Source organism: Monodon monoceros, unplaced genomic scaffold, assembly GCF_005190385.1.
Source record: "Monodon monoceros isolate NGI ecotype Baffin Bay Population unplaced genomic scaffold, NGI_Narwhal_1 Super_Scaffold_20, whole genome shotgun sequence".
Lineage (NCBI taxonomy): Eukaryota > Metazoa > Chordata > Mammalia > Artiodactyla > Monodontidae > Monodon > Monodon monoceros.
The window spans coordinates 65,701,013-65,722,781 of record NW_021703777.1 but is presented as its reverse complement, the minus strand read 5'-3'; the positions used below and the strand labels follow the sequence as shown (position 1 = coordinate 65,722,781).

General features: G+C 41.5%; 1 protein-coding gene across 1 annotated transcript; it reads right to left on the bottom strand.

Moving 5' to 3' along the window:
• Positions 1-343: 343 nt before the first annotated feature.
• OCIAD2 (OCIA domain containing 2) lies at positions 344-21,708 on the bottom strand. Its single transcript, XM_029235792.1, has 6 exons — positions 21,644-21,708; positions 12,822-12,950; positions 8,711-8,807; positions 3,875-3,922; positions 2,606-2,723; positions 344-967 (listed from the first exon to the last, which is right to left on the bottom strand). The coding sequence occupies exons 2-6, from the start codon at positions 12,885-12,887 to the stop codon at positions 886-888; spliced, it is 411 nt and encodes a 136-aa protein (XP_029091625.1). The 5' UTR covers positions 12,888-12,950; positions 21,644-21,708; the 3' UTR covers positions 344-885.
• Positions 21,709-21,769: the final 61 nt, after the last annotated feature.

The window sequence follows — 21,769 nt, the reverse complement described above, 5'->3', positions numbered from 1 at the left end:
AGCTAAGCAAGGAACCTAAAACAATGGGCTTTTCTAAAACTTCACCATACCGAGGAGACATAAAGTCACCGAGGTCATCAAAAGGACAGTTGAGGGGGCTTCCCTGGCGGCGCAGTGGTTGAGAATCTGCCTGCTAATGCAGGGGACACGGGTTCGAGCCCTGGTCTGGGAAGATCCCACATGCCGCAGAGCGGCTGGGCCCGTGAGCCACAACTACTGAGCCTGCGCGTCTGGAGCCTGTGCTCCGCAAAAAGAGAGGCCGCGATAGAGAGGCCCGCGCACCGCGATGAAGAGTGCCCCACCCCCGGCCCCGCCGCTTGCCACAACTAGAGAAAGCCCTCGCACAGAAATGAAGACCCAACACAGCCAAAAAAAAGGACAGTTGATTCATATTGTGACTCTTTAAAATGAAACATTTTTCATTAAAAAATCTTGGCCCCTACATTTTAGAAAGCACTTCCCATAGTCACAGTCTTTCTTGCCCTCTATTTCTACCTCCACACATACACACTGGGGCATGATTCCCGAGCTCCTCAACATTCATTCCTATCCTCCATCAGGGATCTTAAAACCCTGAACAAAAGCAGAGTGAAAGAATGGATGGGGTGAATCAGAGAAGACTCTAAATTCTTTTATTTACCTGTAAGCAAGTAAGAGTGCAACAGAATTTCTATTGGTGTATGAATGCTCCCAACGTGTTCTTAACAGAAAAACATGGAATGCTCAATTCAATGGAGAATCAACCGGCGAAAGCATTTCAATAGAGTGAGAGAATCACAATGTTTCTGTTCTACTATAAGTAAATTATTTTAAAGTACATTTGACATTTTAAAGGTGTACAAATTCAGATGTTTTTAGAAACTTGAAAACCCACAGACACAGAGTTTAGGAAGTCGAAGGCTGTGAACTTCCCTCCTTATTTAATCCAGGCTTTGTTTTGCATTCCTCACAGGTAAGCAGGCAGTGCCTAAAACAAGCAAAAATGTTGGTTTGTACTTTGACACTGGAAGCTCTAGTCTGAACACAATATTATTTAGAGATTTTGTTTTAAGTTTTAATTGATGTATAGCTAATTTACAATGTTGTGTTACTTTCTGGTGTACAGCGAAGCGATTCAGTTATATGTATACATACATTTATATATATTCTTTTTCATATTCTTTTCCATTATGGTTTATTACAGGCTATTGAATATAGTTCCCTGTGCTATACAGTAAGACCTTGTTGTTTATCTATTTTATATATAGTAGTGTGTATCTGTGAATCCCAAACTCCCAATTTATCCCCGCCCCCTTTCCCCTTTGGTAACCATAAATTTGTTTTCTATGTCTGTGAGTCTGTTTCTGTTTTGTAAATAAGTTCATTTGTATCATATTTTAGATTATTTAGAGGTATTTTCTACGCTAAAGTTCTCAAGCCTAATTTTTTTCAGGAATTATCAGAGCTGTGTCTTGGTTTCAGACTCCCCGAATTTCTTCCACAAAAAGGCCATTAATGATTTTCCTGCCCAATGTTGTTTTCACCATGTTGTGCTGCATCTCAAACAGAATCCACTGTGACAAGTAAGGGCTCTTTACAGAAATGTGTCCCCAACGCTAGTCTTATAATACCGTGGTAGAAATAGCTATTATTTACTGAGCTCTCACTGAGTGTCATGAACAATCATTTCTATTCCTTACACCATCCCATGAAAAAAATTCTGATCACCATATTATACAAACGAGAAAACTGAAGATTTGAGAGTTTAAGAAACTTGTCCAAGGTCACGCAGCTTAGTAAGTTAGCAGTTAGAACCCCCTTTGATCCCAGCGACTCTTAACAGCAGAGGTAATGCCACTTACTCCAGAGTCCTACTGCTTGTATCCCCTAATGAGAATCATGATTTATATTAATATAGTAAAGGCTCTGAGAAGTCCTGCAGTCAAGAGCCCTGGTTAAATTTGCGTAACCCCATGACGGTAGAAGCTGTGTCTGCTGATCAAGGCATTCTTTAGAGACTTGTACAATGCTTTGAACATAGTAGGTACTTACTAAATGTTCGGTGAGCAAATGAAATAGGTAACCCAGATAAATCATAATTATTATTAAAGTTGAATAGCAACAACTCAAACTTTGAGGTTTTTTTCAACATATGAATGTTAAAAACTATTTTAATATTGTAAATGGTGAATGATCTTTCATTTACTTTTTAATAATTATCTTTATTATAGTCCCTTAATCAAACAGAGTACAGGGCTTCCCTGGCGGCGCAGTGGTTAAGAATCCACCTGCCAATGCAGGGGACACAGGTTCGAGCCCTGGTCCGGGAAGATCCCACATGCCGCGGAGCAACTAAGCCCGTGTGCCACAACTACTGAGCCCATGTGCCACAACTACTGAGCCTGTGCTCTACAGCCCACGAGCCACAACTACTGAGCCTGTGTGCCTAGAGCCCGTGCTCCGCAAAAAGAGAAGCTACCGCAATGAGAAGCCCACGCACTGCAACGAAGAGTAGCCTCCGCCCGCCGCAACTAGAGAAAGCCCGTGCGCAGCAACAAAGACCCAACGCAGCCAAAAATAAATAAATATATTTATTTTAAAAACTCCAGAAAAGCAGAGTACAAACCTGTTATGCCCTGGACCAAAACCAGCCCCACGCAGCTGACCTTCAAAGGAATGGAATTTACTCTGGCATACTCTTATGTATGATGCCTTTCCAAGGCCAAATCCCAAGATACCAGCAACTGTAAGAGCAGGTTAGGAAAGATAAATAATTTAAAGGTTTGGAATCTTCTCCATTAATGGACTTCTAGAACTTTATTAACAACAGTAATTCTTATATCAAAAGTACCCTGATGAATCAATGAACAAAATCTCTGGGAATGAAGTTCCCTATTAAAGAGCAGGATTGGGAACTGGAGACTTTTGATCTCCTCAGTTTTGAACTGGAGGTAGAAGGGCCGGGATAGAGCAAGCAAGGGTGATGCCCAGACAGGGGCAGCCAGAGGGAAGCCCAACTGGCAAACAAATCTCTGAAGCCATGGGGAGGGAGAGCTGGGACTTGGGTTGTGGCTCTAGGTAGCCTCCAAATCACTGGGTTGGAGAGCCCCTTAATTTTCTTTATGGATCGGAGTATGGCGAGCTGCAGTCCATCTTGCGTGTCAGGGAGGAAGGTCACGAGGCAGAACCATGGAAGACATTTTCAACCTGCTATTCTTGCTAGGAATGAGGTTTCAGATCATAAACCGGAATATGTCCTCTGTGTACATAAAAGGTCTATGGATAACCAGTATAAGAAGGTGAAACCCTACGTTTACGGTAAATGTACTATCAGAAAGCCCTGATTTAAAAAAACTATTCGTTTGTTATGTCCGTTATAGAAAATATTTGGAAAAGACTGGCCAAAAGAAGAAAATTAAAATCTCTCATGGAGCTATCATCCAGAGACTCTGCTGTCGATGTCCTCTTGTTATCCTGCCAGGCCCTCCTAGTTCATGATTTAGAGAGGACTAAGGTGAAGTCCCTACTGCTCAGCTTTCCATCAGAAAGTATCGAACGAACTAAAAACTGCAAGGTGGCAAAAAATGGCGACTGGTTTTTCAGAGAGTCAATACAGGCAATTTGGTTAACCTGGACATTCCTATCTCCATTTGCTATAAACATCTTCTTTTTAAAAAATGAAACATTTTTTTGGCCTCTCCCGTTGCGGAGCACAGGCTCCGGACGCACAGGCTCAGCAGCCACGGCTCACGGGCCCAGCCACTCCGCGGCATGTGGGATCCTCCCGGACCGGGGCACGAACCCGTGTCCCCTGCATCGGCAGGTGGACTCTCAACCACTGCGCCACCAGGGAAGCTCAAAAAATGAAACTTTTTTTTTTCCTTCTATGACTTACGTGCAACTTTAGGCAATGATCCAAATCTTGGATTAGCTGCTAAATAACCTAAGAAGTAATGTATAAATGCATTATTATTTCATTTTATAACTTATTTAAATTTATAAAGTATAAGAAGTCTTCAGGGTTTAAGATATACACAGATTCTTAATCTAAAGAGATGATCTTAAAAGAGATAATTCAAATCTTGATTGAATTTAACTCTCAAATAGTAGTCATTTTTGGCAAGTAACAAGTAATGGCCTTGATGTATAGAAAAAGAACATGAAACAGACAATTCATGATGTATTTAAAGATATCAAGGCAAGGTGGAGAGAACAACTTAGTTCTAAGCAATTAGTCATTGCCCCCTCCCCTTTTTAAGTAACTCAACACAGAGTTTCAATTTAGAGATTCACAGTATATATAATCACAATTTTATTTATTTTTGTTTGTTGTTTTTAAGATTTTTTTAAATTAATTTTTATTGGAGTATAGTTGCTTATAATCACAATTTTAAAATGAAAGCATTTCCACCTATGGTGGGCAGAATAATGGATGTTCCTACAGATGTTCCCATCCCAATCCCTAGAAACTGTGAATACATTACCCTACACAACAAAAGGGAATTAGGGTGGAAAATGGAATTAAGGTGGCTAATCGGATGACTTTAAAATAGAGAGATTATCCTGGATTATTTGGGTGGGCCCAATGTAATCACGATGACCCCTGAACATGGAAAAAGGATTCAGAGACAGAACCAGACAGACGGCAGTATGGGAACTTGGCTCCACATTGCTGGCTCTGCAGACAGAGGAAGGGACCATGTGCCACGGAATGTGGGTGGGTTCCAGAAGCTAGAAAGGGAAAGGAAGCCCTAGAGCCCCCAGAAAGGAATGCAGCCCTGCTGACACTTTGATTTCAGCTCAGAAAGACCCATTTTGGACTTCCGACCTTCAAGACCGCAAGCTAATAAATTTGTATTGTTTTCAGCCACTATGTTTGTGGAAATTTGTAGAAAAGTAATACACAACCTGGAAAAACATATTTGTACAGGGCTTCCCTGGTGGTGCAGTGGTTAAGAATCCGCCTGCCAATGCAGGGGACACGGGTTCGAGCCCTGGTCCAGGAAGATCCCACATGCTGCAGAGCAACTAGGACTGTGCACCACAGCTACTGAGCCTGCGCTCTAGAGCCCATGAACCACAACTACTGAGCCCGTGTGCCACAACTACTGAGCCTGCGCGCCTAGAGGCCGTGCTCTGCAACAAGAGAAGCCACCACAATAAGAAGTCCGTGCAAGCAGCGAAGAGTAGCCCCTGCTCTCTGCAACTAGAGAAAGCCTTCGTGCAGCAACCAAGACCCAATGCAGCCAAAAATAAATAAATAAATAAATATTTTTTAAAAAGAGAAAATAAAATAAAATAATTTTAAAAATATATATTTGTACAGATGTAAGAGATGGTAGATTTTGAGCAAGTAGTTTAATATTCATAAAACATAATCCCTATACATAGATGTCATGGCCATATTTGTTTTTCTGTGTCAAAAATGTTCTGAAAAAGGCTTATCACTGACTAATATATTTCCACAAAAAGACTATCTTCAAGTTATAAAAATGAAATCATATTTAATAAATCAACTTTAAAGACAACAATAATACTGACTGAAATGAGATTCTTCTAGATATATGACATGTGGTCTTTCAGACCCCAAAAGAGCTAAGCATCTTTCCTCATGTTTGCTGGGTACAAGTACTCTCTAAACTCCTAGTAATCAGCAGTGTTCAGTATAATGGGCTTCCACAGGGTCAGGTGCCTTCTTGCTGTCTGGGGACTAAGCAATGCTTATAGGTTCTCTGGTTGGATAGAGTCGGGAAGAAAGAAGAGAGCAAAAAACAAGGAATAGAGGGGAACAATGGACAGTGCTAAGAGGCACGGAGAGGTTATGTGGATGACGCAGGGCGGCCATCAGTCCTCATGATCTGCTGTACACGGGTGCCCCTCCTGAGGCAGATGCAGCCTCTCTCCAGGACAAATGGCTTGGTGTTCAGAGCTTGGGTGAATTTCAGCCCCATTTACCTCTTCCCTGGAGCACCCTTGTGCAGGGAAGTATCTGTCTAACCATATACCAAGGCCCTAGGAGACACAGGGACTCTGGTACAGAGACAGGCACTGCAATAGTTTCCTGGGGCTGCCGTAATAAATTACTACAAACTCAGTGGTTTAAAACAACACAGATTTGGGAATTCCCTGGCAGACCAGTAGTTAAGACTCTACGCTTCCACTGCAGGGGGCACGGGTTTGATCCCTGGTCAGGGAACTAAGAACTCATGTAGCGCGGCCAAAAAACCCCCCCCCAAAAAACCCACACAAATTTAATACATTACAGTTCTGGAGGTCAGCAGCTCAAAATGGGTCTCACTGGGTGTTTTAGTCCATTCGAGCTGCTATAACAAAATACCACAGATTGGGTGGCTTATAAAACAGCAGACATTTATTTCTCACTGTTCCGGATGCTGGAAGTCCAAGATCAGCGTGCTGGCATGGTTGACTTCTCATTCTATCCTCACGTGGTGGAAGGGGCCAGGTCCCTCTGTGGGGTCTCTTTTGTAAAAGCACTAACCCCCTTCATGAGGGCTCCACCCTCATGCCTTAATCACCTGCAAAGGCCCCACCTCCTAATAGCATCGCCTTGGGCTTTAGAATTCCAATCTGTGAATTTGGGGTGGGCGGGGGAATACAAATATTCAGACCATAGTACAGGGCTACGTCAAGGCATCAACAGAGCTGCAAGCCCTTCTGAAGGCTCTAAGGTTTCTTCCTTTCCAGCTTCTGGAGGCCACTCATTGCTTGACTCATGGCCCCTTCCTCCATCTTCGAACTCAGGAATGTTGAGCTGAGTCTTTCTCATGCTGCCATCTCTCTGGTTCTGTCTTCTGATCCACTTTCACTTTCAAGGACCCTTCTGATTATATTGGGCCCATCTGGATTAATGACCTTAATTCCAACTGCAAATTTAATTTCTCTTTGTCACGGTCACTCATTCCAGGAAATAGGACATCTATGGGAGGGAGAGCTGGGGACGTAGGCTAGAAACAGGCAAAAGCCCGCATAAATAAATTCTTCACCAAAAAATAAATGCCAAGTACCAAAACCCGCCAGGAGGACCCCAGAAAACTGGATTCTCTTAAGTTAAACTATGTATCAAATACTGAATCTTATCATGGTGGACCAGTCCTTGGGTGACAAGCATGCTTACAAGAGAAAAAGGCAGAGCTGTAAAACAGAAACGCCCTTCAATATTGGTATTTGAAAACTTGGCCCCTCACCTAGAAGAATGAGGGAGAATTACTCTGAGTGTTTTCTCTTCCTGCTTTGGCAGTGAGATTTTAGTCATTTTTTATTTTACTAATTTGACAAATATTAAGCACCGCATGGAGAATTTTCTTGGGGTCTGCCCCAGGCACTCAACCTAATGCACAGCATTAATGTGACAAAACCTAGATCCCCTGCCACTCCGTCTCTGAGACCCACCATGCACCGGATTCTGACCACTACATACAACACAGGCATCTTCATGTGTGTGCGCTGAGCTGGGGAATTTGGGAGTTTCCATTCGCTACATATTTTGAAATTTTCAATCCTGCATGAAAGTTAAAAAAAGAGGACGATAAACTGCACACCCTATCTACTATAGTTCCCTGCTTTTGTCTTTTATGACATTTTGTCACACAATTTGGATACGTTTATTTTCTGAAGATTACTACATTCGAGGTAAACATGGGCCATGTTTAGAGATGATTTTTATCTCTAAACAGGCAAGTTAGTCCAGAAAAGGAAGTTTCTAGTTCTGTCAAAATGTGTCAATGTGCTTTCTTCCCAAAGCACAGAGAAGTGATAAAAAAAATTGGTTGCTATTTGATTTGTCTTGGTTGCTAGCTCTTCCTAGTAATCAAGACAAATCAAATAGCAACCAATTTTTCCACTCAGAGCTATCTACCTGATGGTAGGCAAATGGGTCATACTGAAATGTTAAACTACTAGGGCTTAAATAAATTACTCACTCATAAGTTGTCAGAAAATTTCTAGCAGCACAATCAATAAGAAGTAATGAACAGTGAACATCAACTTCTAAGGAGTGTTACTTCCAAAAACAACTGATACTGGATTTGAATGATTTAAGAAATCAAAATGAGTATTTCAAAGTAAAATTATCCCTATGCCAGCAATATTGGGACTATATCTATAGGCTCTATTATGACATTTTCAAGTGACAAGTCACGAATTTTCAAAATTAAACGGGACTTTAATGCACAGCCTCAGTTCACACCCTTGTCTCATATAAAGCAGGCCCAGAAAGAGGAAGAGACTTGGCAGAAAAGGTTACTTCAAGACATTGTAAGGGAAGTATTAACAGAATGCTGCCACTCTTCATTCATTCCACGAATATTTAATAGGTACTTTTTATATGTGAAGCAGTGTGCTTGGCTCTGGGAGGGAGCAATGAACCTGAACTTGATGAAGGTTAGAGTCCAGTGGAATTGTGGAAAGTCTACTCTTTCAAGAAATTCTAAATAACACTCTTGGTACACATTCTCGGTCACATGAAAGAAAGTGTTAGGTGTGCATCACTTTTTGCTAAGGGGGTAAACAGCTCCTAAATCAGATATTATCCCTGACCTTAAAAGGGTCTCAACATGGACTTAAATTCCAAGTAGCCTCAGGTATCAGTGTCTTCAGGGAATTATGCAAAGTCCCTGCTCAAAAATAAATCAATACCATAATTCTAATATGATATTAGGCAGTTTATTGCAGCAAAAACAGTGTTGACAAAGATTAAGAGGGATGCAATTACCTCTCTTCCAGAAACTTTCTTCTTGACATTCCCGGATAATCTTTGAAATCTCTGATTTGTGGATGTGCAGTTTTGATTTTGGACAAAACAACAGACTCTGCAAGGAAAGTTACGTGATGACTTGACTGAAATCATCAGAAGAGCATCTGCTCTGTCTTCCCTAGAAGAGGGCAAGGAGGTCTCTTCACTCTGGTCACACAGTGTGCGTTCTTTCCCGCTGCCAGCACTGAGCAATGGCCAGTTTCAGCCAGTGCTTTCCAGCTGTGAACGATGGGTGGACTTAACCAAGAAAAGAATCACAGGTGGAGAAGCAGAGTGATTCAGTGACTAGTGAGCATGAAGCAGATATCGGGTCAGAATGCATTACTGCTGAGGTCACATTTTCTTTCTTACTTCCAGTCTCTGTCTATGCAGTCCCTGTCCCTGCAATGACACTCACTCCCTTTGCCTACCTGGTCTTCTTAAGACCCAGTTCAAGATCTCCTCCTGGGTGAAGAGAGAGACTTCCCCTACAGCATAATATTGACACATCTGGGATCACACTCAGAGCAGTATTACAAGTTATCTATTTATAGATCTGTATTCCAATTTACCTATTTATACTTCTATAAGCATTTTTAGACCGTGAGAAACTATAGTCTAAAAAGCATCAGCAGACTGCTTTTTATTTTTCTACATAGTTTACTTTTTATCTTAACGGGTTTTTTTTAACACATTTATAAATGGTCTGCACATATCTGGGGGAACTATTGACATGGTTGACATTATTTTCATTAGTTCTACAGTACTTTTCTTTATCATGTTGATGTGCTACGATCTGGACTAACTCCCATCTTTTATTATCCTCCCCTTTTGTAGGTATGTATGTGGTTATTCACTTACTCTCACCCACATTCTCCATCCTCGTTCTCTGCCCATCACTGCCATTCTGGGTGTTTAATGTGGATCTTTTGTTTGTATATATGCTTGCAAAATGTTCATTGTTTTGGGTGCCTGCATTTTTTAATGCAAATGGCATTGTTTTATACATTTAGTTTTATTATTAAAAATGTTTTCAACTCAGTTCTACACTTTTAAGATCTATCCATGTTGCTATATTTATCTAGTCCACTGTTTCTAACTGCGGCATGATTCTCCAGGACGCTTCTGAGTCCCCATCTCCAAATGTCCCCTTACAGACCCACATGAGAACGCTTTTCAGATATGTATCTAGAAGTAAAATACAGGGCATGCATATTCCAGTTGAACAAAGTCTTGCGAGAATGCTCTCCCCAGTGGCTACACCAGCATCCACTCCCAGCGTGTGAACATTCCTCTATATGCCTAAGAACCGCATACGAGCTAGTTAAGCTGGATTCCAAGCAGGTTAGAGTAAAGAAAGGATTTTGTAACACTTGGCATTATCCAGTTTTCTAAAATTTAACAGTCTAATAGGTATAAAGCAATATTTTATTGTCTGATAACTAATGTGTTTGAGCATCTCTATGTAGTCTTCAGCCAGACTGTCCTTCTCTGTTGAGGCAATCCCTGCAACTAGACCTCTGTTGTAATCTTTTCTTGTTCAGTGACTCATTAATTTTTTATTGTGGTAAAATACACATAACATAATAGTTACCATTTTATATATTTTTTCATCCTCCCATACACTTTTTTTTTTCATTTTATATTGGAACATAGTTGTTTTACTATGTTGTGTTTAACCATTTTAAAGTATACAATTCATGGCATTCAGTATATTTACAATGTGTGCAGCCATCACCGCTATCTAGTTCCAGAGCTTTTTCATCACCCCAAAAGGAAATTCCATACCCAGTAAGGAGTCTGTCCTCGTTCCCTCCTCTCTCCAACTGCCTAGCAACCACTAATCTGCCTTTTGGATTTGCCTATTCTGGGTATTTGGTACAAACAATATCATACAGCATGTGACCTTTCGTGGCTGGCTTCTTTTCCTTTGCATAATGTTTTCAAGATTCACCCACGTGGTAACATGTATCTGTATTTCATTTCTTTTTATGGCTCAATAATATTCCATTGTATGAATATAACACATTTTGTTTCTCCATTCATCCACTGATGGACATTTGGATTGTTTCCACCATTGGCTATTGTGAATAATGCTGCTATGAACATTCCTGCACAAGTTTTTGTTTTCAGCTCTGCTGGGCCATACTGCAACTCTACGTTTAACTTTTTGAGTTTTGCACAGGAGCTGCACCATTTTCTAATCCCACCAACAATGTAGGAGATTTCCAATTTTTCCACATCCTTGTCAACATTTGTTATTTTCTGTTTTGTTTCTTTTGTTTGGCTCCGCCATCCGGCTTACAGGATCTTAGTTCCCTGACCAGGGACTGAACCCACGTGTTTTGTTTCTTTTTTTTAAATTAGCACTTTAAATGTTTTTAATATAAATTATTCAACTTATTTAAACTAAATAAACTAAATTCTTTCTGTTTTTGACTGTGGTCATGCTAGTGATTGTGAAATGGTGGTTTTGATTTGTATTTCCTTAATGACTAATGACATTGAGCATCTTTTCATCTGAATATTGGCTATTTATATATCTTCTTCGGAGAAACACCTATTCAAGCCCTTTGCTCATTTTTCAATTGGGCTGTCTTTTTGTTATTGAGTTGTAAGAGCTTTTTATATACTCTGGATACTAGACCCTTTTCAGATATATGATTTGTAAATAATTTTTCCCATTCTGTGGGTGGTTCATTTGTTTCTTAGAAACAACTTTTATTTAATTTTTTCCTTAAGTCACACTGCTATTTCCTTGTTTGTGAATTACTTATGTAGGTCCTCTGCCATTCATCTCTTGGAGTTTTAGTGTTTTTCTTGTTGAGGTGCAGTTCCATGGCTTTTGAAGTTCACCTTGCTGATTTTGCAAATGTTCTTTTTTGACTCTTTGTTTGTAGTAGATGTCAATGTGAACGCTGATCACTATTTCCTGAGCACTCGCGCACACGCCAGGCACTGTGCCAAGCACTTTACGTGCATGATGGTGACATGCAAGGATCCTGTGGCACCTGTGCCTTCAGAGCTCTACAAACAGCCCAAGCAGGCAACCTCCCTCTTCTTCCTCTACAACTCCCCATAGCACAGCACACGGAAGTGGTGGTCAGGGTGAGTCACAGTGACCAGGGAAGAATCTGGTCACCACTTACGTTAGCTCAACAAGCACTCTTCCTCATCCCAGTGTAAATACTTCTTGGTTCTGCCTGTGGCTGTGGCAGAAATAAGCAACACCTCCCTCCCTCTCCTCCCGCGAAAAACACACACATATACACATCCATGGGCAGGGACCCCAACTATCACAACTGCTGTGAGTCCCGCAGTCAAGACTGAAGCTCCTGCAGTGTCCCCAGGGAGCTCTGGTGAGCCTTTTCGGTAGAACCATAAATGTTTTATGGCTCTCCATTTCACAGAGGCAACTCGGGTGCCTAAATTCCTTATGATGTGATATCATTTGTCTATTTGCCTCTCCTAAACTTTGCTCCTTAAATATCATCTCCTCCATAACCCATTTTTAGCTTGAAAAGGTTGACTCCAGAGAACATGAACTCTACTATCCCATCACGACACTTTCTCTTTTCTTCACTTATGTGTCCCTGAAACAAACAGTATTCATTCTCAAGAAGTTGAAAAACTGTGTCCCTGTTAACACTGGGGCTCTCAATCTGATGCCTAATTTAGTGGTTAAGGACTCTGCCATCCCAAACAGGAACACCTGTCAGCAGCATATCCTTAGTATGATTAGCCTTGATAACAGAAATGAAAAAACATGCATCCTGTAGCACTCTGTGAGATTCAATTAAGAGTTTTGTTCTGGTAAAGGAAACCTCTTCAGTCACTGACAACCTATGGAAGAGTTAGTTAAGCTGAATTCTACACAGGGAAGAGTAAAGGAAGGATTTTGTAAATAATTGAAAAGGCTCCTTTTCAAGGCAGCCAAAAACACACTTTCCTTCCCCATTCTATTTTCCCTGAACCCATCCTACAAAGTGCCAGACAGAAAAAACTTAGATGACTGATCAAGGATGAGGTTTAAGGGAAGTCCCGTATGATGTTCCTCTTTAGATGGCAGACTTTCAAATTAGAAATATACCTGCTTGCTTGGTGGTGGCAAATGGGGACCTTTATCTTGGTTTTCATGCGTAGACACTGAAGCCATGATGACTTTGTCTTTGCTTCTCTTCTAGTTGAGTGGACTCAGCTTCCTCATTTGACCCGATGTCTAAGGAAAGTAGAAGAGAGTCACCATGCCATGACTGAACATTTATGTCAACCGTAAGAACACCCTTAGGACCAACTCCCCTACTTGGCAACCTTATTTTCATTTTGTCAGTCACCTTCATCTCCAGCCACCTGCAAACTCACTTTCTAATGCTCCTCCTCTACCAACACACACATTAACTGACTAATGGTGACAGATCAGAGGAAGAGTGGAGTGAGATGTCACCTGAGGCACAGTGAAATGTTTTATGAACTATAAACTGTCCTCAAAAAATTTCAATTCATTACAAGGTCATTAGCTACACAAATATTTACTGTCTATTATGTGCCAGGCCAAGGGATACAAAGGATAAGACAAAATCAGTGCTACAGGAACTCACAGGGGAAGACAGACAAGTCAGCAGTCACACAACATGCAAAGGGCTTCCCTAGAGGCATGCACATGGTGCTAAGGAAGAAAGGCTTGTTCTCTCTGGTCAGGTCTGAAGACACCAAAGACCAAGATTCTTGAGCTTTCAAAAGGGTCTGTGGGGCTACTGGAACGTCACACCGGCCTCTGCTACCACAGGCTCACCCTGCATTCCGTACCCCTCCCCGCCCCCCCGGGCCTGAGGGAGCCAGAGCCCCCGAATCAGCCGCTCCTTTAACCCCATCCTGTCTGAGCCAAGAACAGATGCCCTCAGGCGACCTGCATGCAGAGGCGGGGCCAAATCCAAAGCTGAACCCCAGGAGCTGTGCGAACAAAGAACAGAAAGGGAAATCTCTCCCAGCAGCCTCAGGAGCAGTGGATTAAATCTCCACAATCAACTTGATGTACCCTGCATCTCTGGAATACCTGAATAGACAATGAATCATCCTAAATTGAGAAGGTGGACTTCGGGGGCAACTGTAGACTTGGGGTTTGCTTTTTGCATCTAATTTGTCTCTGATTTTATGTTTATCTTAGTTTAGTATTTATAGTTCATTATCACTGGAAGATTTGTTTATTGACTTCGCTGCGCTCTTTTTTTTAATATATATATATTTTCCTTTTTCTCTTTTTGTGCGTATGTGTATGCTTCTTTGTGTGATTTTGGCTGTATATATTTGCTTTTACCATTTGTCCTAGGGTTCTGTCTGTCCGTTTTTTTGTTTGTTGTTGTTGTTTTTATAGTATACTCTTGTTATTGTTGGCGGATTTGCACTTTGGTTTGGTTGCTCTCTTCTTTCTTCTTTTTAATTACTTTTTAATTTTTAATAATTTTCTTTACTTTTTATTTTAATAACATTATTTTATTCTTTCTTTCTTTCTTTCTCCCTTTTCTTCTGAGCCATGTGGCTGACCGGTGCTCTGGCTGGGTGTCAGACCTGTGCCTCTGAGGTGGGAGAGCCGAGTTCGGGACATTGGTCCACCAGAGACCTCCAGGCTGCACATAATATCAAACGGTGAAAGCTCTCCGAGAGATCTCCATCTCAACGCTGACCCAGCTCCACTCAATAACCAGCAAACTACAGTGCTGGACGCCCTATGCCAAACAACTAGCAAGACAGGAACATAACCCCACCCATTAGAAGAGTCGCTGCCTAAAATCATAATAAGGCCACAGACACCCCAAAACACACCACCAGACATGGTCCGGCCCACCAGAAAGACAAGATCCAGCCTCATCCACCAGAACACAGGCACCAGTCCCCTCCACCAGGAAGCCTACACAACCCACTGAACCAAACTTACCCACTGCGGGCAGACACAAAAAACAGGAACTACGAACCTGCAGCCTGCAAAACAGAGACCCCAAGCACAGTAAGTTAAGCAAAATGAGAAGACAGAGAAACACACAGTAGATGAAGCAGCAAGGTAAAAACCCACGAGGACAAACAAATGAAGAGGAAATAGGCATTCTACCTGAAAAAGAATTCAGTGTAGTGATAGTAAAGATGATCCAAAATCTTGTAAATAGAATGGAGAAAATATAAGAAACATTTAACAAGGACCCAGAAGAACTAAAGAGCAACCAAACAATGATGAACAACACGATAAATGAAATTAAAAATTCTCTAGAAGGAAACAGCAGAATAGCTGAGGCAGAAAACGGATAGTGAGCTGGAAGATGAAATAGTGGAAATAACTACTGCAGAGCAGAATAACGAAAAAAGAATGAAATGAATTGAGGACAGTCTCAGAGACCTCTGGGACACCATTAAATTCAACAACATTCGAATTATAGGGGTCCCAGAAAAAGAAGAGAAAAAGAAAGGGACTGAGAAATTCTTGAAGAGGTTATAGTTGAAAACTTCCCAAAATAGTCAATCAAGTCCAGGAAGCACAGAGAGTCCCATACAGGATACATCCAAGGAGAAACACGCCAAGGCACAGATTAATCATACTATCAAAAATTAAATACAAAGAAAAAATATTAAAAGCAGCAAGGGAAAAACAACAAATAACATACAAGGGAATCCCCATAAAGTTAACAGCTGGTGTTTCAGCAGAAACTCTACAAGCCAGAAGGGAGTGGCAGGACATATTTAAAGTGATGAAAGGGAAAAACCTACAGCCAAGATTACTCTTCCCAGCAAAGATCTCATTCAGATTCAATGGAGAAATTAAAACCTTTACAGACAAGCAAAAGCTAAGAGAATTCAGCACCACCAAACCAGCTCTACAACAAATGCTAAAGGAACTTCTCTAGGCAGGAAACACAAGACAAGTAAAAGACCTACAGTAACAAACCCAAAACAGTTAAGAAAATGCTAATAGGAACATACATATTGATAACTACCTTAAATGTAAATGGATTAAATGCTCCAACCAAAAGACATAGACTGGTTGAATGGATACAAAAACAAGAGCCATATTTATGGTGTCTACGAGAGACCCACTTCAGACCTAGGGACACATACAGACTGAAAGTGAGGGGATGGAAAAAGATATTCCATGCAAATGGAAATCAAAAGAAAGCTGAGTAGCAATCCTCATATCAGACAAAATAGACTTTAAAATAAAGACTATTACAAGAGACAAAGAAGGACACTACATAATGATCAAGGGATCAATCCAAGAAGAAGATATAACAATTGTAAATATTTATGCACCCCACATAAGAGCACCTCAATATATAAGGCAAATGCTAACAGCCATAAAAGGGGAAATTGAGAGTAACACAATAATAGTAGGGGACTTTAACACCCCACTCTCACCAATGGACAGATCATCCAAAATGAAAATAAATAAGGAAACACAAGCTTTAAATGATACATTAAACAAGATGGACTTAATTGATATTTATAGGACATTCCATCCAAACACAACAGAATACACCTTCTTCTCAAGTGCTCATGCAACATTCTCCAGGACAGATTATATCTTGGGTCACAAATCAAGCCTTGGTAAATATAAGAAAACTGAAATCATATGAAGTACCTTTTCCGACCACAAGGCTATGAGACTAGATATCAATTACAGGAAAAAATCTGTAAAAAATACAAACACATGGAGGCTGAACAATACACTACTTAATAAACAAGAGATCACTGAAGAAATCAAAAAGGAAATAAAAAAATACCTAGAAACAAACGACAATGAAAACATGATGATCCAAAACCTACAGGATGCAGCAAGAGCAGTTCTAAGAGGGAAGTTTATAGCAATACAATCCTACCTCAAGAAACAAGAAACATCTCAAATAAACAACCTAACCTTACACCTAAAGCAATTAGAGAAAGAAGAACAAAAAAACCCCAAAGTTAACAGAAGGAAAGAAATCATAAAGATCTGATCAGAAATAAATGAAAAAGAAATGAAGGAAACAAGAGCAAAGATCAATAAAACTACAAGATGGTTCTTTGAGAAGATGAACAAAATTGATAAACCATTAGCCAGACTCATCAAGAAAAAAAGGGAGAAGACTCAAATCAATGATGAACAAATTGATAAACCATTAGCCAGACTCATCAAGAAAAAAAGGGAGAAGACTCAAATCAATAGATTTAGAAATGAAAAAGGAGAAGTAACAACTGACACTGCAGAAATACAAAGGATCATGAGGGATTACTACAAGCAACTCTATGCCAATAAAATAGACAACCTGGAAGAAATGGACACAGTCTTAGAAAAGCACAACCTTCCGAGACTGAACCAGGAAGAAATAGAAAATATAAACAGACCAATCACAAGCACTGAAATTGAGATTTTGATTAAAAATCTTCCAACAAACAAAAGCCCAGGACCAGATGGCTTCACAGGTGAATTCTATCAAACATTTAGAGAAGAGCTAACACCTATCCTTCTCAAACTCTTCCAAAATATAGCAGAGGGAGGAACACTCCCAAACTCATTCTATGAGGTCACCATCACCCTGATACCAAAACCAGACAAAGAGGTCACAAAGAAAGAAAACTACAGGCCAATATCACTGATGAACATAGATGCGAAAATCCTCAACAAAATACTAGCAAACAGAATCCAACAGCACATTAAAAGGATCATACACCATGATCAAGTGGGGTTGATTCCAGGAATGCAAGGATTCTTCAGTATACTCAAATCAATCAAGGTGATACACCATATAACAAATTGAAGGAGAAAAACCATATGATCATCTCAATAGATGCAGAAAAAGCTTTTGACAAAATTCAACACCCATTTATGATTAAAAAAAAAAAAACCAGAAAATAGGCATGAAGGGAAATTACCTCAACATAATAAAGGCCATATATGACAAACCCACAGCCAACATTGTTCTCAATGGTGAAAAACTGAAATCATTTCCACTAAGATCAGGAACAAGACAAGTTTGGCCACTCTCACCACTATTATTTAACACAGTTTTGGAATTTTTAGGCACAGCAATCAGAGAAGAAAAAGAAATAAAAGGAATCCAAATCGGAAAAGAAGAAGTAAAGCTGTCACTGTTTGCCAATGACATGATAGTATACATAGAGAATCCTAAAGATGCTACCAGAAAACTTCTAGAGCTACCAATGAATCTGGTAAAGTACAGGATACAAAATTAATGCACAGAAATCTCTTGCATTCCTATACACTAATGATGAAAAATCTGAAAGAGAAATTAAGGAAACACTCCCATTTACCACTGCAACAAAAAGAATAAAATACCTAGGAATAAACCTACCTAAGGAGACAAAAGACCTGTATGCAGAAAACTATAAGACACTGATGAAAGAAATTAAATATGATATGAACAGATGAAGAGATATACCATGTTCTTGGATTGGAAGAATCAACATTGTGAAAATGACTATACTACCTAAAGCAATCTACAGATTCAATGCAATCCCTATCAAACTACCAATGGCATTTTCCACAGAACTAGAATAAAAAATTTCAATTTGTATGGAAACACAAAAGACCCCGAATAGCCAAAGCAATCTTGAGAAAGAAAAATGGAGCTGGAGGAATCAGGCTCCCTGACTTCAGAGTATACTACAAAGCTACAGTAATCAAGACAGTATGGTACTGGCACAAAAACAGAAATATAGATCAATGGAACAGGATAGAAAGCCCAGAGATAAACCCACGCACATATGGTCACCTTATCTTTGATAATGGAGGCAAGAGTATACAATGGAGAGAAGACAGCCTCTTCAATAAGTGGTGCTGGGATAACTGGACAGCTACGTGCAAAAGAATGAAATTAGAACACTCCCTAACACCATATACAAAAATGAACTCAGAATGGATTAAAGACCGAAATGTAAGGCCAGACACTATAAAACTTAGAGGAAAACATAGGCAGAACACTCCATGACATAAGTCACAGCAAGATCCTTTTTGACCCACCTACTAGAGAAATGGAAATAAAAACAAAAATAAACAAATGGGACCTAATGGAACTTAAAAGCTTTTTCACAGCAAAGGAAACCATAAACAAGACGAAAAGACAACCCACAGAATGGGAGAAAATATTTGCAAGCGAAGCAACTGACAAAGGATTAAACTTCAAAATATACAAACAGCTCATGCAGCTGGGTATCAAAACAAACAACCCAATCCAAAAATGGGCAGAAGACCTAAATAGACATTTCTCCAAAGAAGATATACAGATTGCCAACAAACACATGAAAGAATGCTCAACATCACTAATCACTAGAGAAATGCAAATCAAAAGTACAATGAGGTATCACCTCACACCAGTCAGAATGGCCATCATCAAAACATCTACAAACAATAAATGCTGGAGAGGGTGTGGAGAAAAGTGAACCCTCTTGCACTGTTGGTGGGAATGTAAATTGATACAGCCACTATGGAGAACAGTATGAAGGTTCCTTAAAAAACTAAAAATAGAACTACCATACGACCCAGCAATCCCACTACTGGGCATATACCCTGAGAAAACCATAATTCAAAAAGAGTCATGTACCACAATATTCATTGCAGCTCTCTTTACGATAGCCAGGACATGGAAGCAACCTAAGTGTCCATCGACAGATGAATGGATAAAGAAGATGTGGCACATATATACAATGGAATATTACTCAGCCATAAAAAGAAACAAAATTGAGTTATTTGTAGTGAGGTGGATGGATATAGTTTGTCATACAGAGTGAAGTAAGTCAGAAAGAGAAAAACAAATACCGTATGCTAACACATGTATATGGAATCTAAAAAAAAAAAAAGGTTCTGAAGAACCTAGGGTCAGGACAGGAATAAAGATGCAGAGGTAGAGAATGGATTTGAGGACACAGGGAGGGGGAAGGGTAAGCTGGGATGAAGTGAGAGAATGGCATGGACTACCTACCATGGACTACACTACCAAATGTAAAATAGATAGCTAGTGGGAAGCAGCCACATAGCACAGGGAGGTCAGCTCAGTGCTTTGTGACCAGGTAGAAGGGTGGGATAGGGAGGGTGGGAGGGAGGGAGATGCAGGAGGGAAGAGATATGGGGATATATGTATATGTATAGCTGATTCACTTTGCTATAACGTGGAAACTAACACACCATTGTAAAGCAATTATACTCCAATAAAGATGCTAAAAAAAAAAAAAAAAAAAAAAAAGAGGGCAGGAAGACCAATTTGGAAGGTGCTATAGTATCCCAGGCAAGGATGTGAAGAGACCTGAACCAAGACCCTTGTGGGAAGGCTAGAGATGATAAATTTGTATCTGGAAATATTGGATTTGGGTGCCTTGTGGGCATACATTGCAATTAGCCAGTAGGGATTAGAATATTTGAGGATTTGGGTCTGGAGTTAACAGATTAGGGGTAGGCTAGAAAGATCAATTTGGGAGTTGCCATCATTGAGATGATAGGTAAAGTAGGAAACATCAATAAAATTGTCTAAAACGAGTACTGGAGAATGTGAACACTGAGGCCAAGGGAATACCAACAAGAGGAAAAAAAAAAAAAAAAACAAGCCAAGGAGATGACTGAGAAAGAATAGCTGATACAAAGGAGAGGGAGTTTCTGAAGGGGGATTGTGAATCATTGGTGTCACATGGCTGAGAAAAGTGATTTCGCAACAATGGGCATAGTCCAGGTGGACCACGCGCTACCGCACCACCTGCCCCGCCAATGGCCAATGCACTCTGCAGATCCGCACTCCATGACAACCACTGATTTCCATGCAAAATGAACCTCTCATCATACACAATTCTGTTTCCTACTAAGCTGCCAGAAATACAAGCCAAGGGGACCCGCACTTGTACCAAGTTTCACTTTCAGCACCTAATGTTACTGTAGAGGCAGCGTGATGCCCTAGGGTAGAAAGACCTGCTTTCAGATCCTGACTCTACTCTTTGTTAGCCCTTGCTTTGGGGCAAGTGACTTAAAGTGCCTGCGCCTCAGCTTTCTCACCTGCTAAGTGCAGGTGATGGACCTTGATGGGCTGTTGCAAAGAAGAGGGATGAGGTCCATAAGCATTAGCTCAGCACAAGCACACAGTGAGTGTGTGAGCAGTAAAGGGCAGCTGTCAGAGCCCTGGGAGCTCTATTTCTTGAGGACCTCCAGGAAGTGTTTGCTGGCCTAAGGCCAAATTAGATTATCTTTGCTTAGTTAGGCCATTGCCTCAAATCTGGAAGCAAAGATACCACAACACAGCTTTGGTGGTCAAGTCCCCTCACACCCAATTAGTCACTGGTCCACATCTAAGCAGGCCTTCTCAGGGTCTCGCCTTCCGGGTGCAGCCCTCACCCCATGCCCAGGTCTGGTTTGGGGTCCCTCTGCTTCCTCCGTTGTTGGCGGCGGCAGGAGTGCTGACCGGTGGGCAGTGGGAGGGAGGCGCTCAGCAGGATGGGGGTGGGGGCGTGTGATCGGACCCACAGGCACAGGGGGGTCACTGCACTCTCTGGTAGGGGAGCGCCGGCGGGGTTTTTTTTGGGGAGGGGGGGCCGGGATCAGCCTGCAGGAATCCGCCGCCATCCCAGGGTCGCGGCTGGAGCCCGGGCCAGCGAGGAGCGGTTGGAAGGGGCGATGCTAGGCCAAGTACCTCCGTCCTGAGGACCCCAGAAGTAATGCGGGCAGAGGAGGCCATCCCCTCCCGCCATCCCTTCCGCTGTCACCGCCCCGCCCCGCCCCCCCCCCCAGGGCGGGCTCATACGAGGGGCTGAGGATCGCCTCGGAGGCCGCGTCTCAGGCGCCCGCCCACCAGAGCTCGCCTCCCCGCGCGGCCGCCGCTGTAGCCCGGATGCTCCCGCCTCCCCGGCGCCCGCGCCCGTCCCTGGCGACCACCCCGGGGCCCGTGGTCCCCTTACCGCGCTCGCTCCCGGGACCTCGCCTGTGCTCGGTGAGCTTCCCTCTGCCTCTTTCTTCCTTTTGCTCCGGCCCCAGCGGCGCACCGCCCCTCGCTTCCTCACGTGAGCCACTCAGCAAGTGCACCC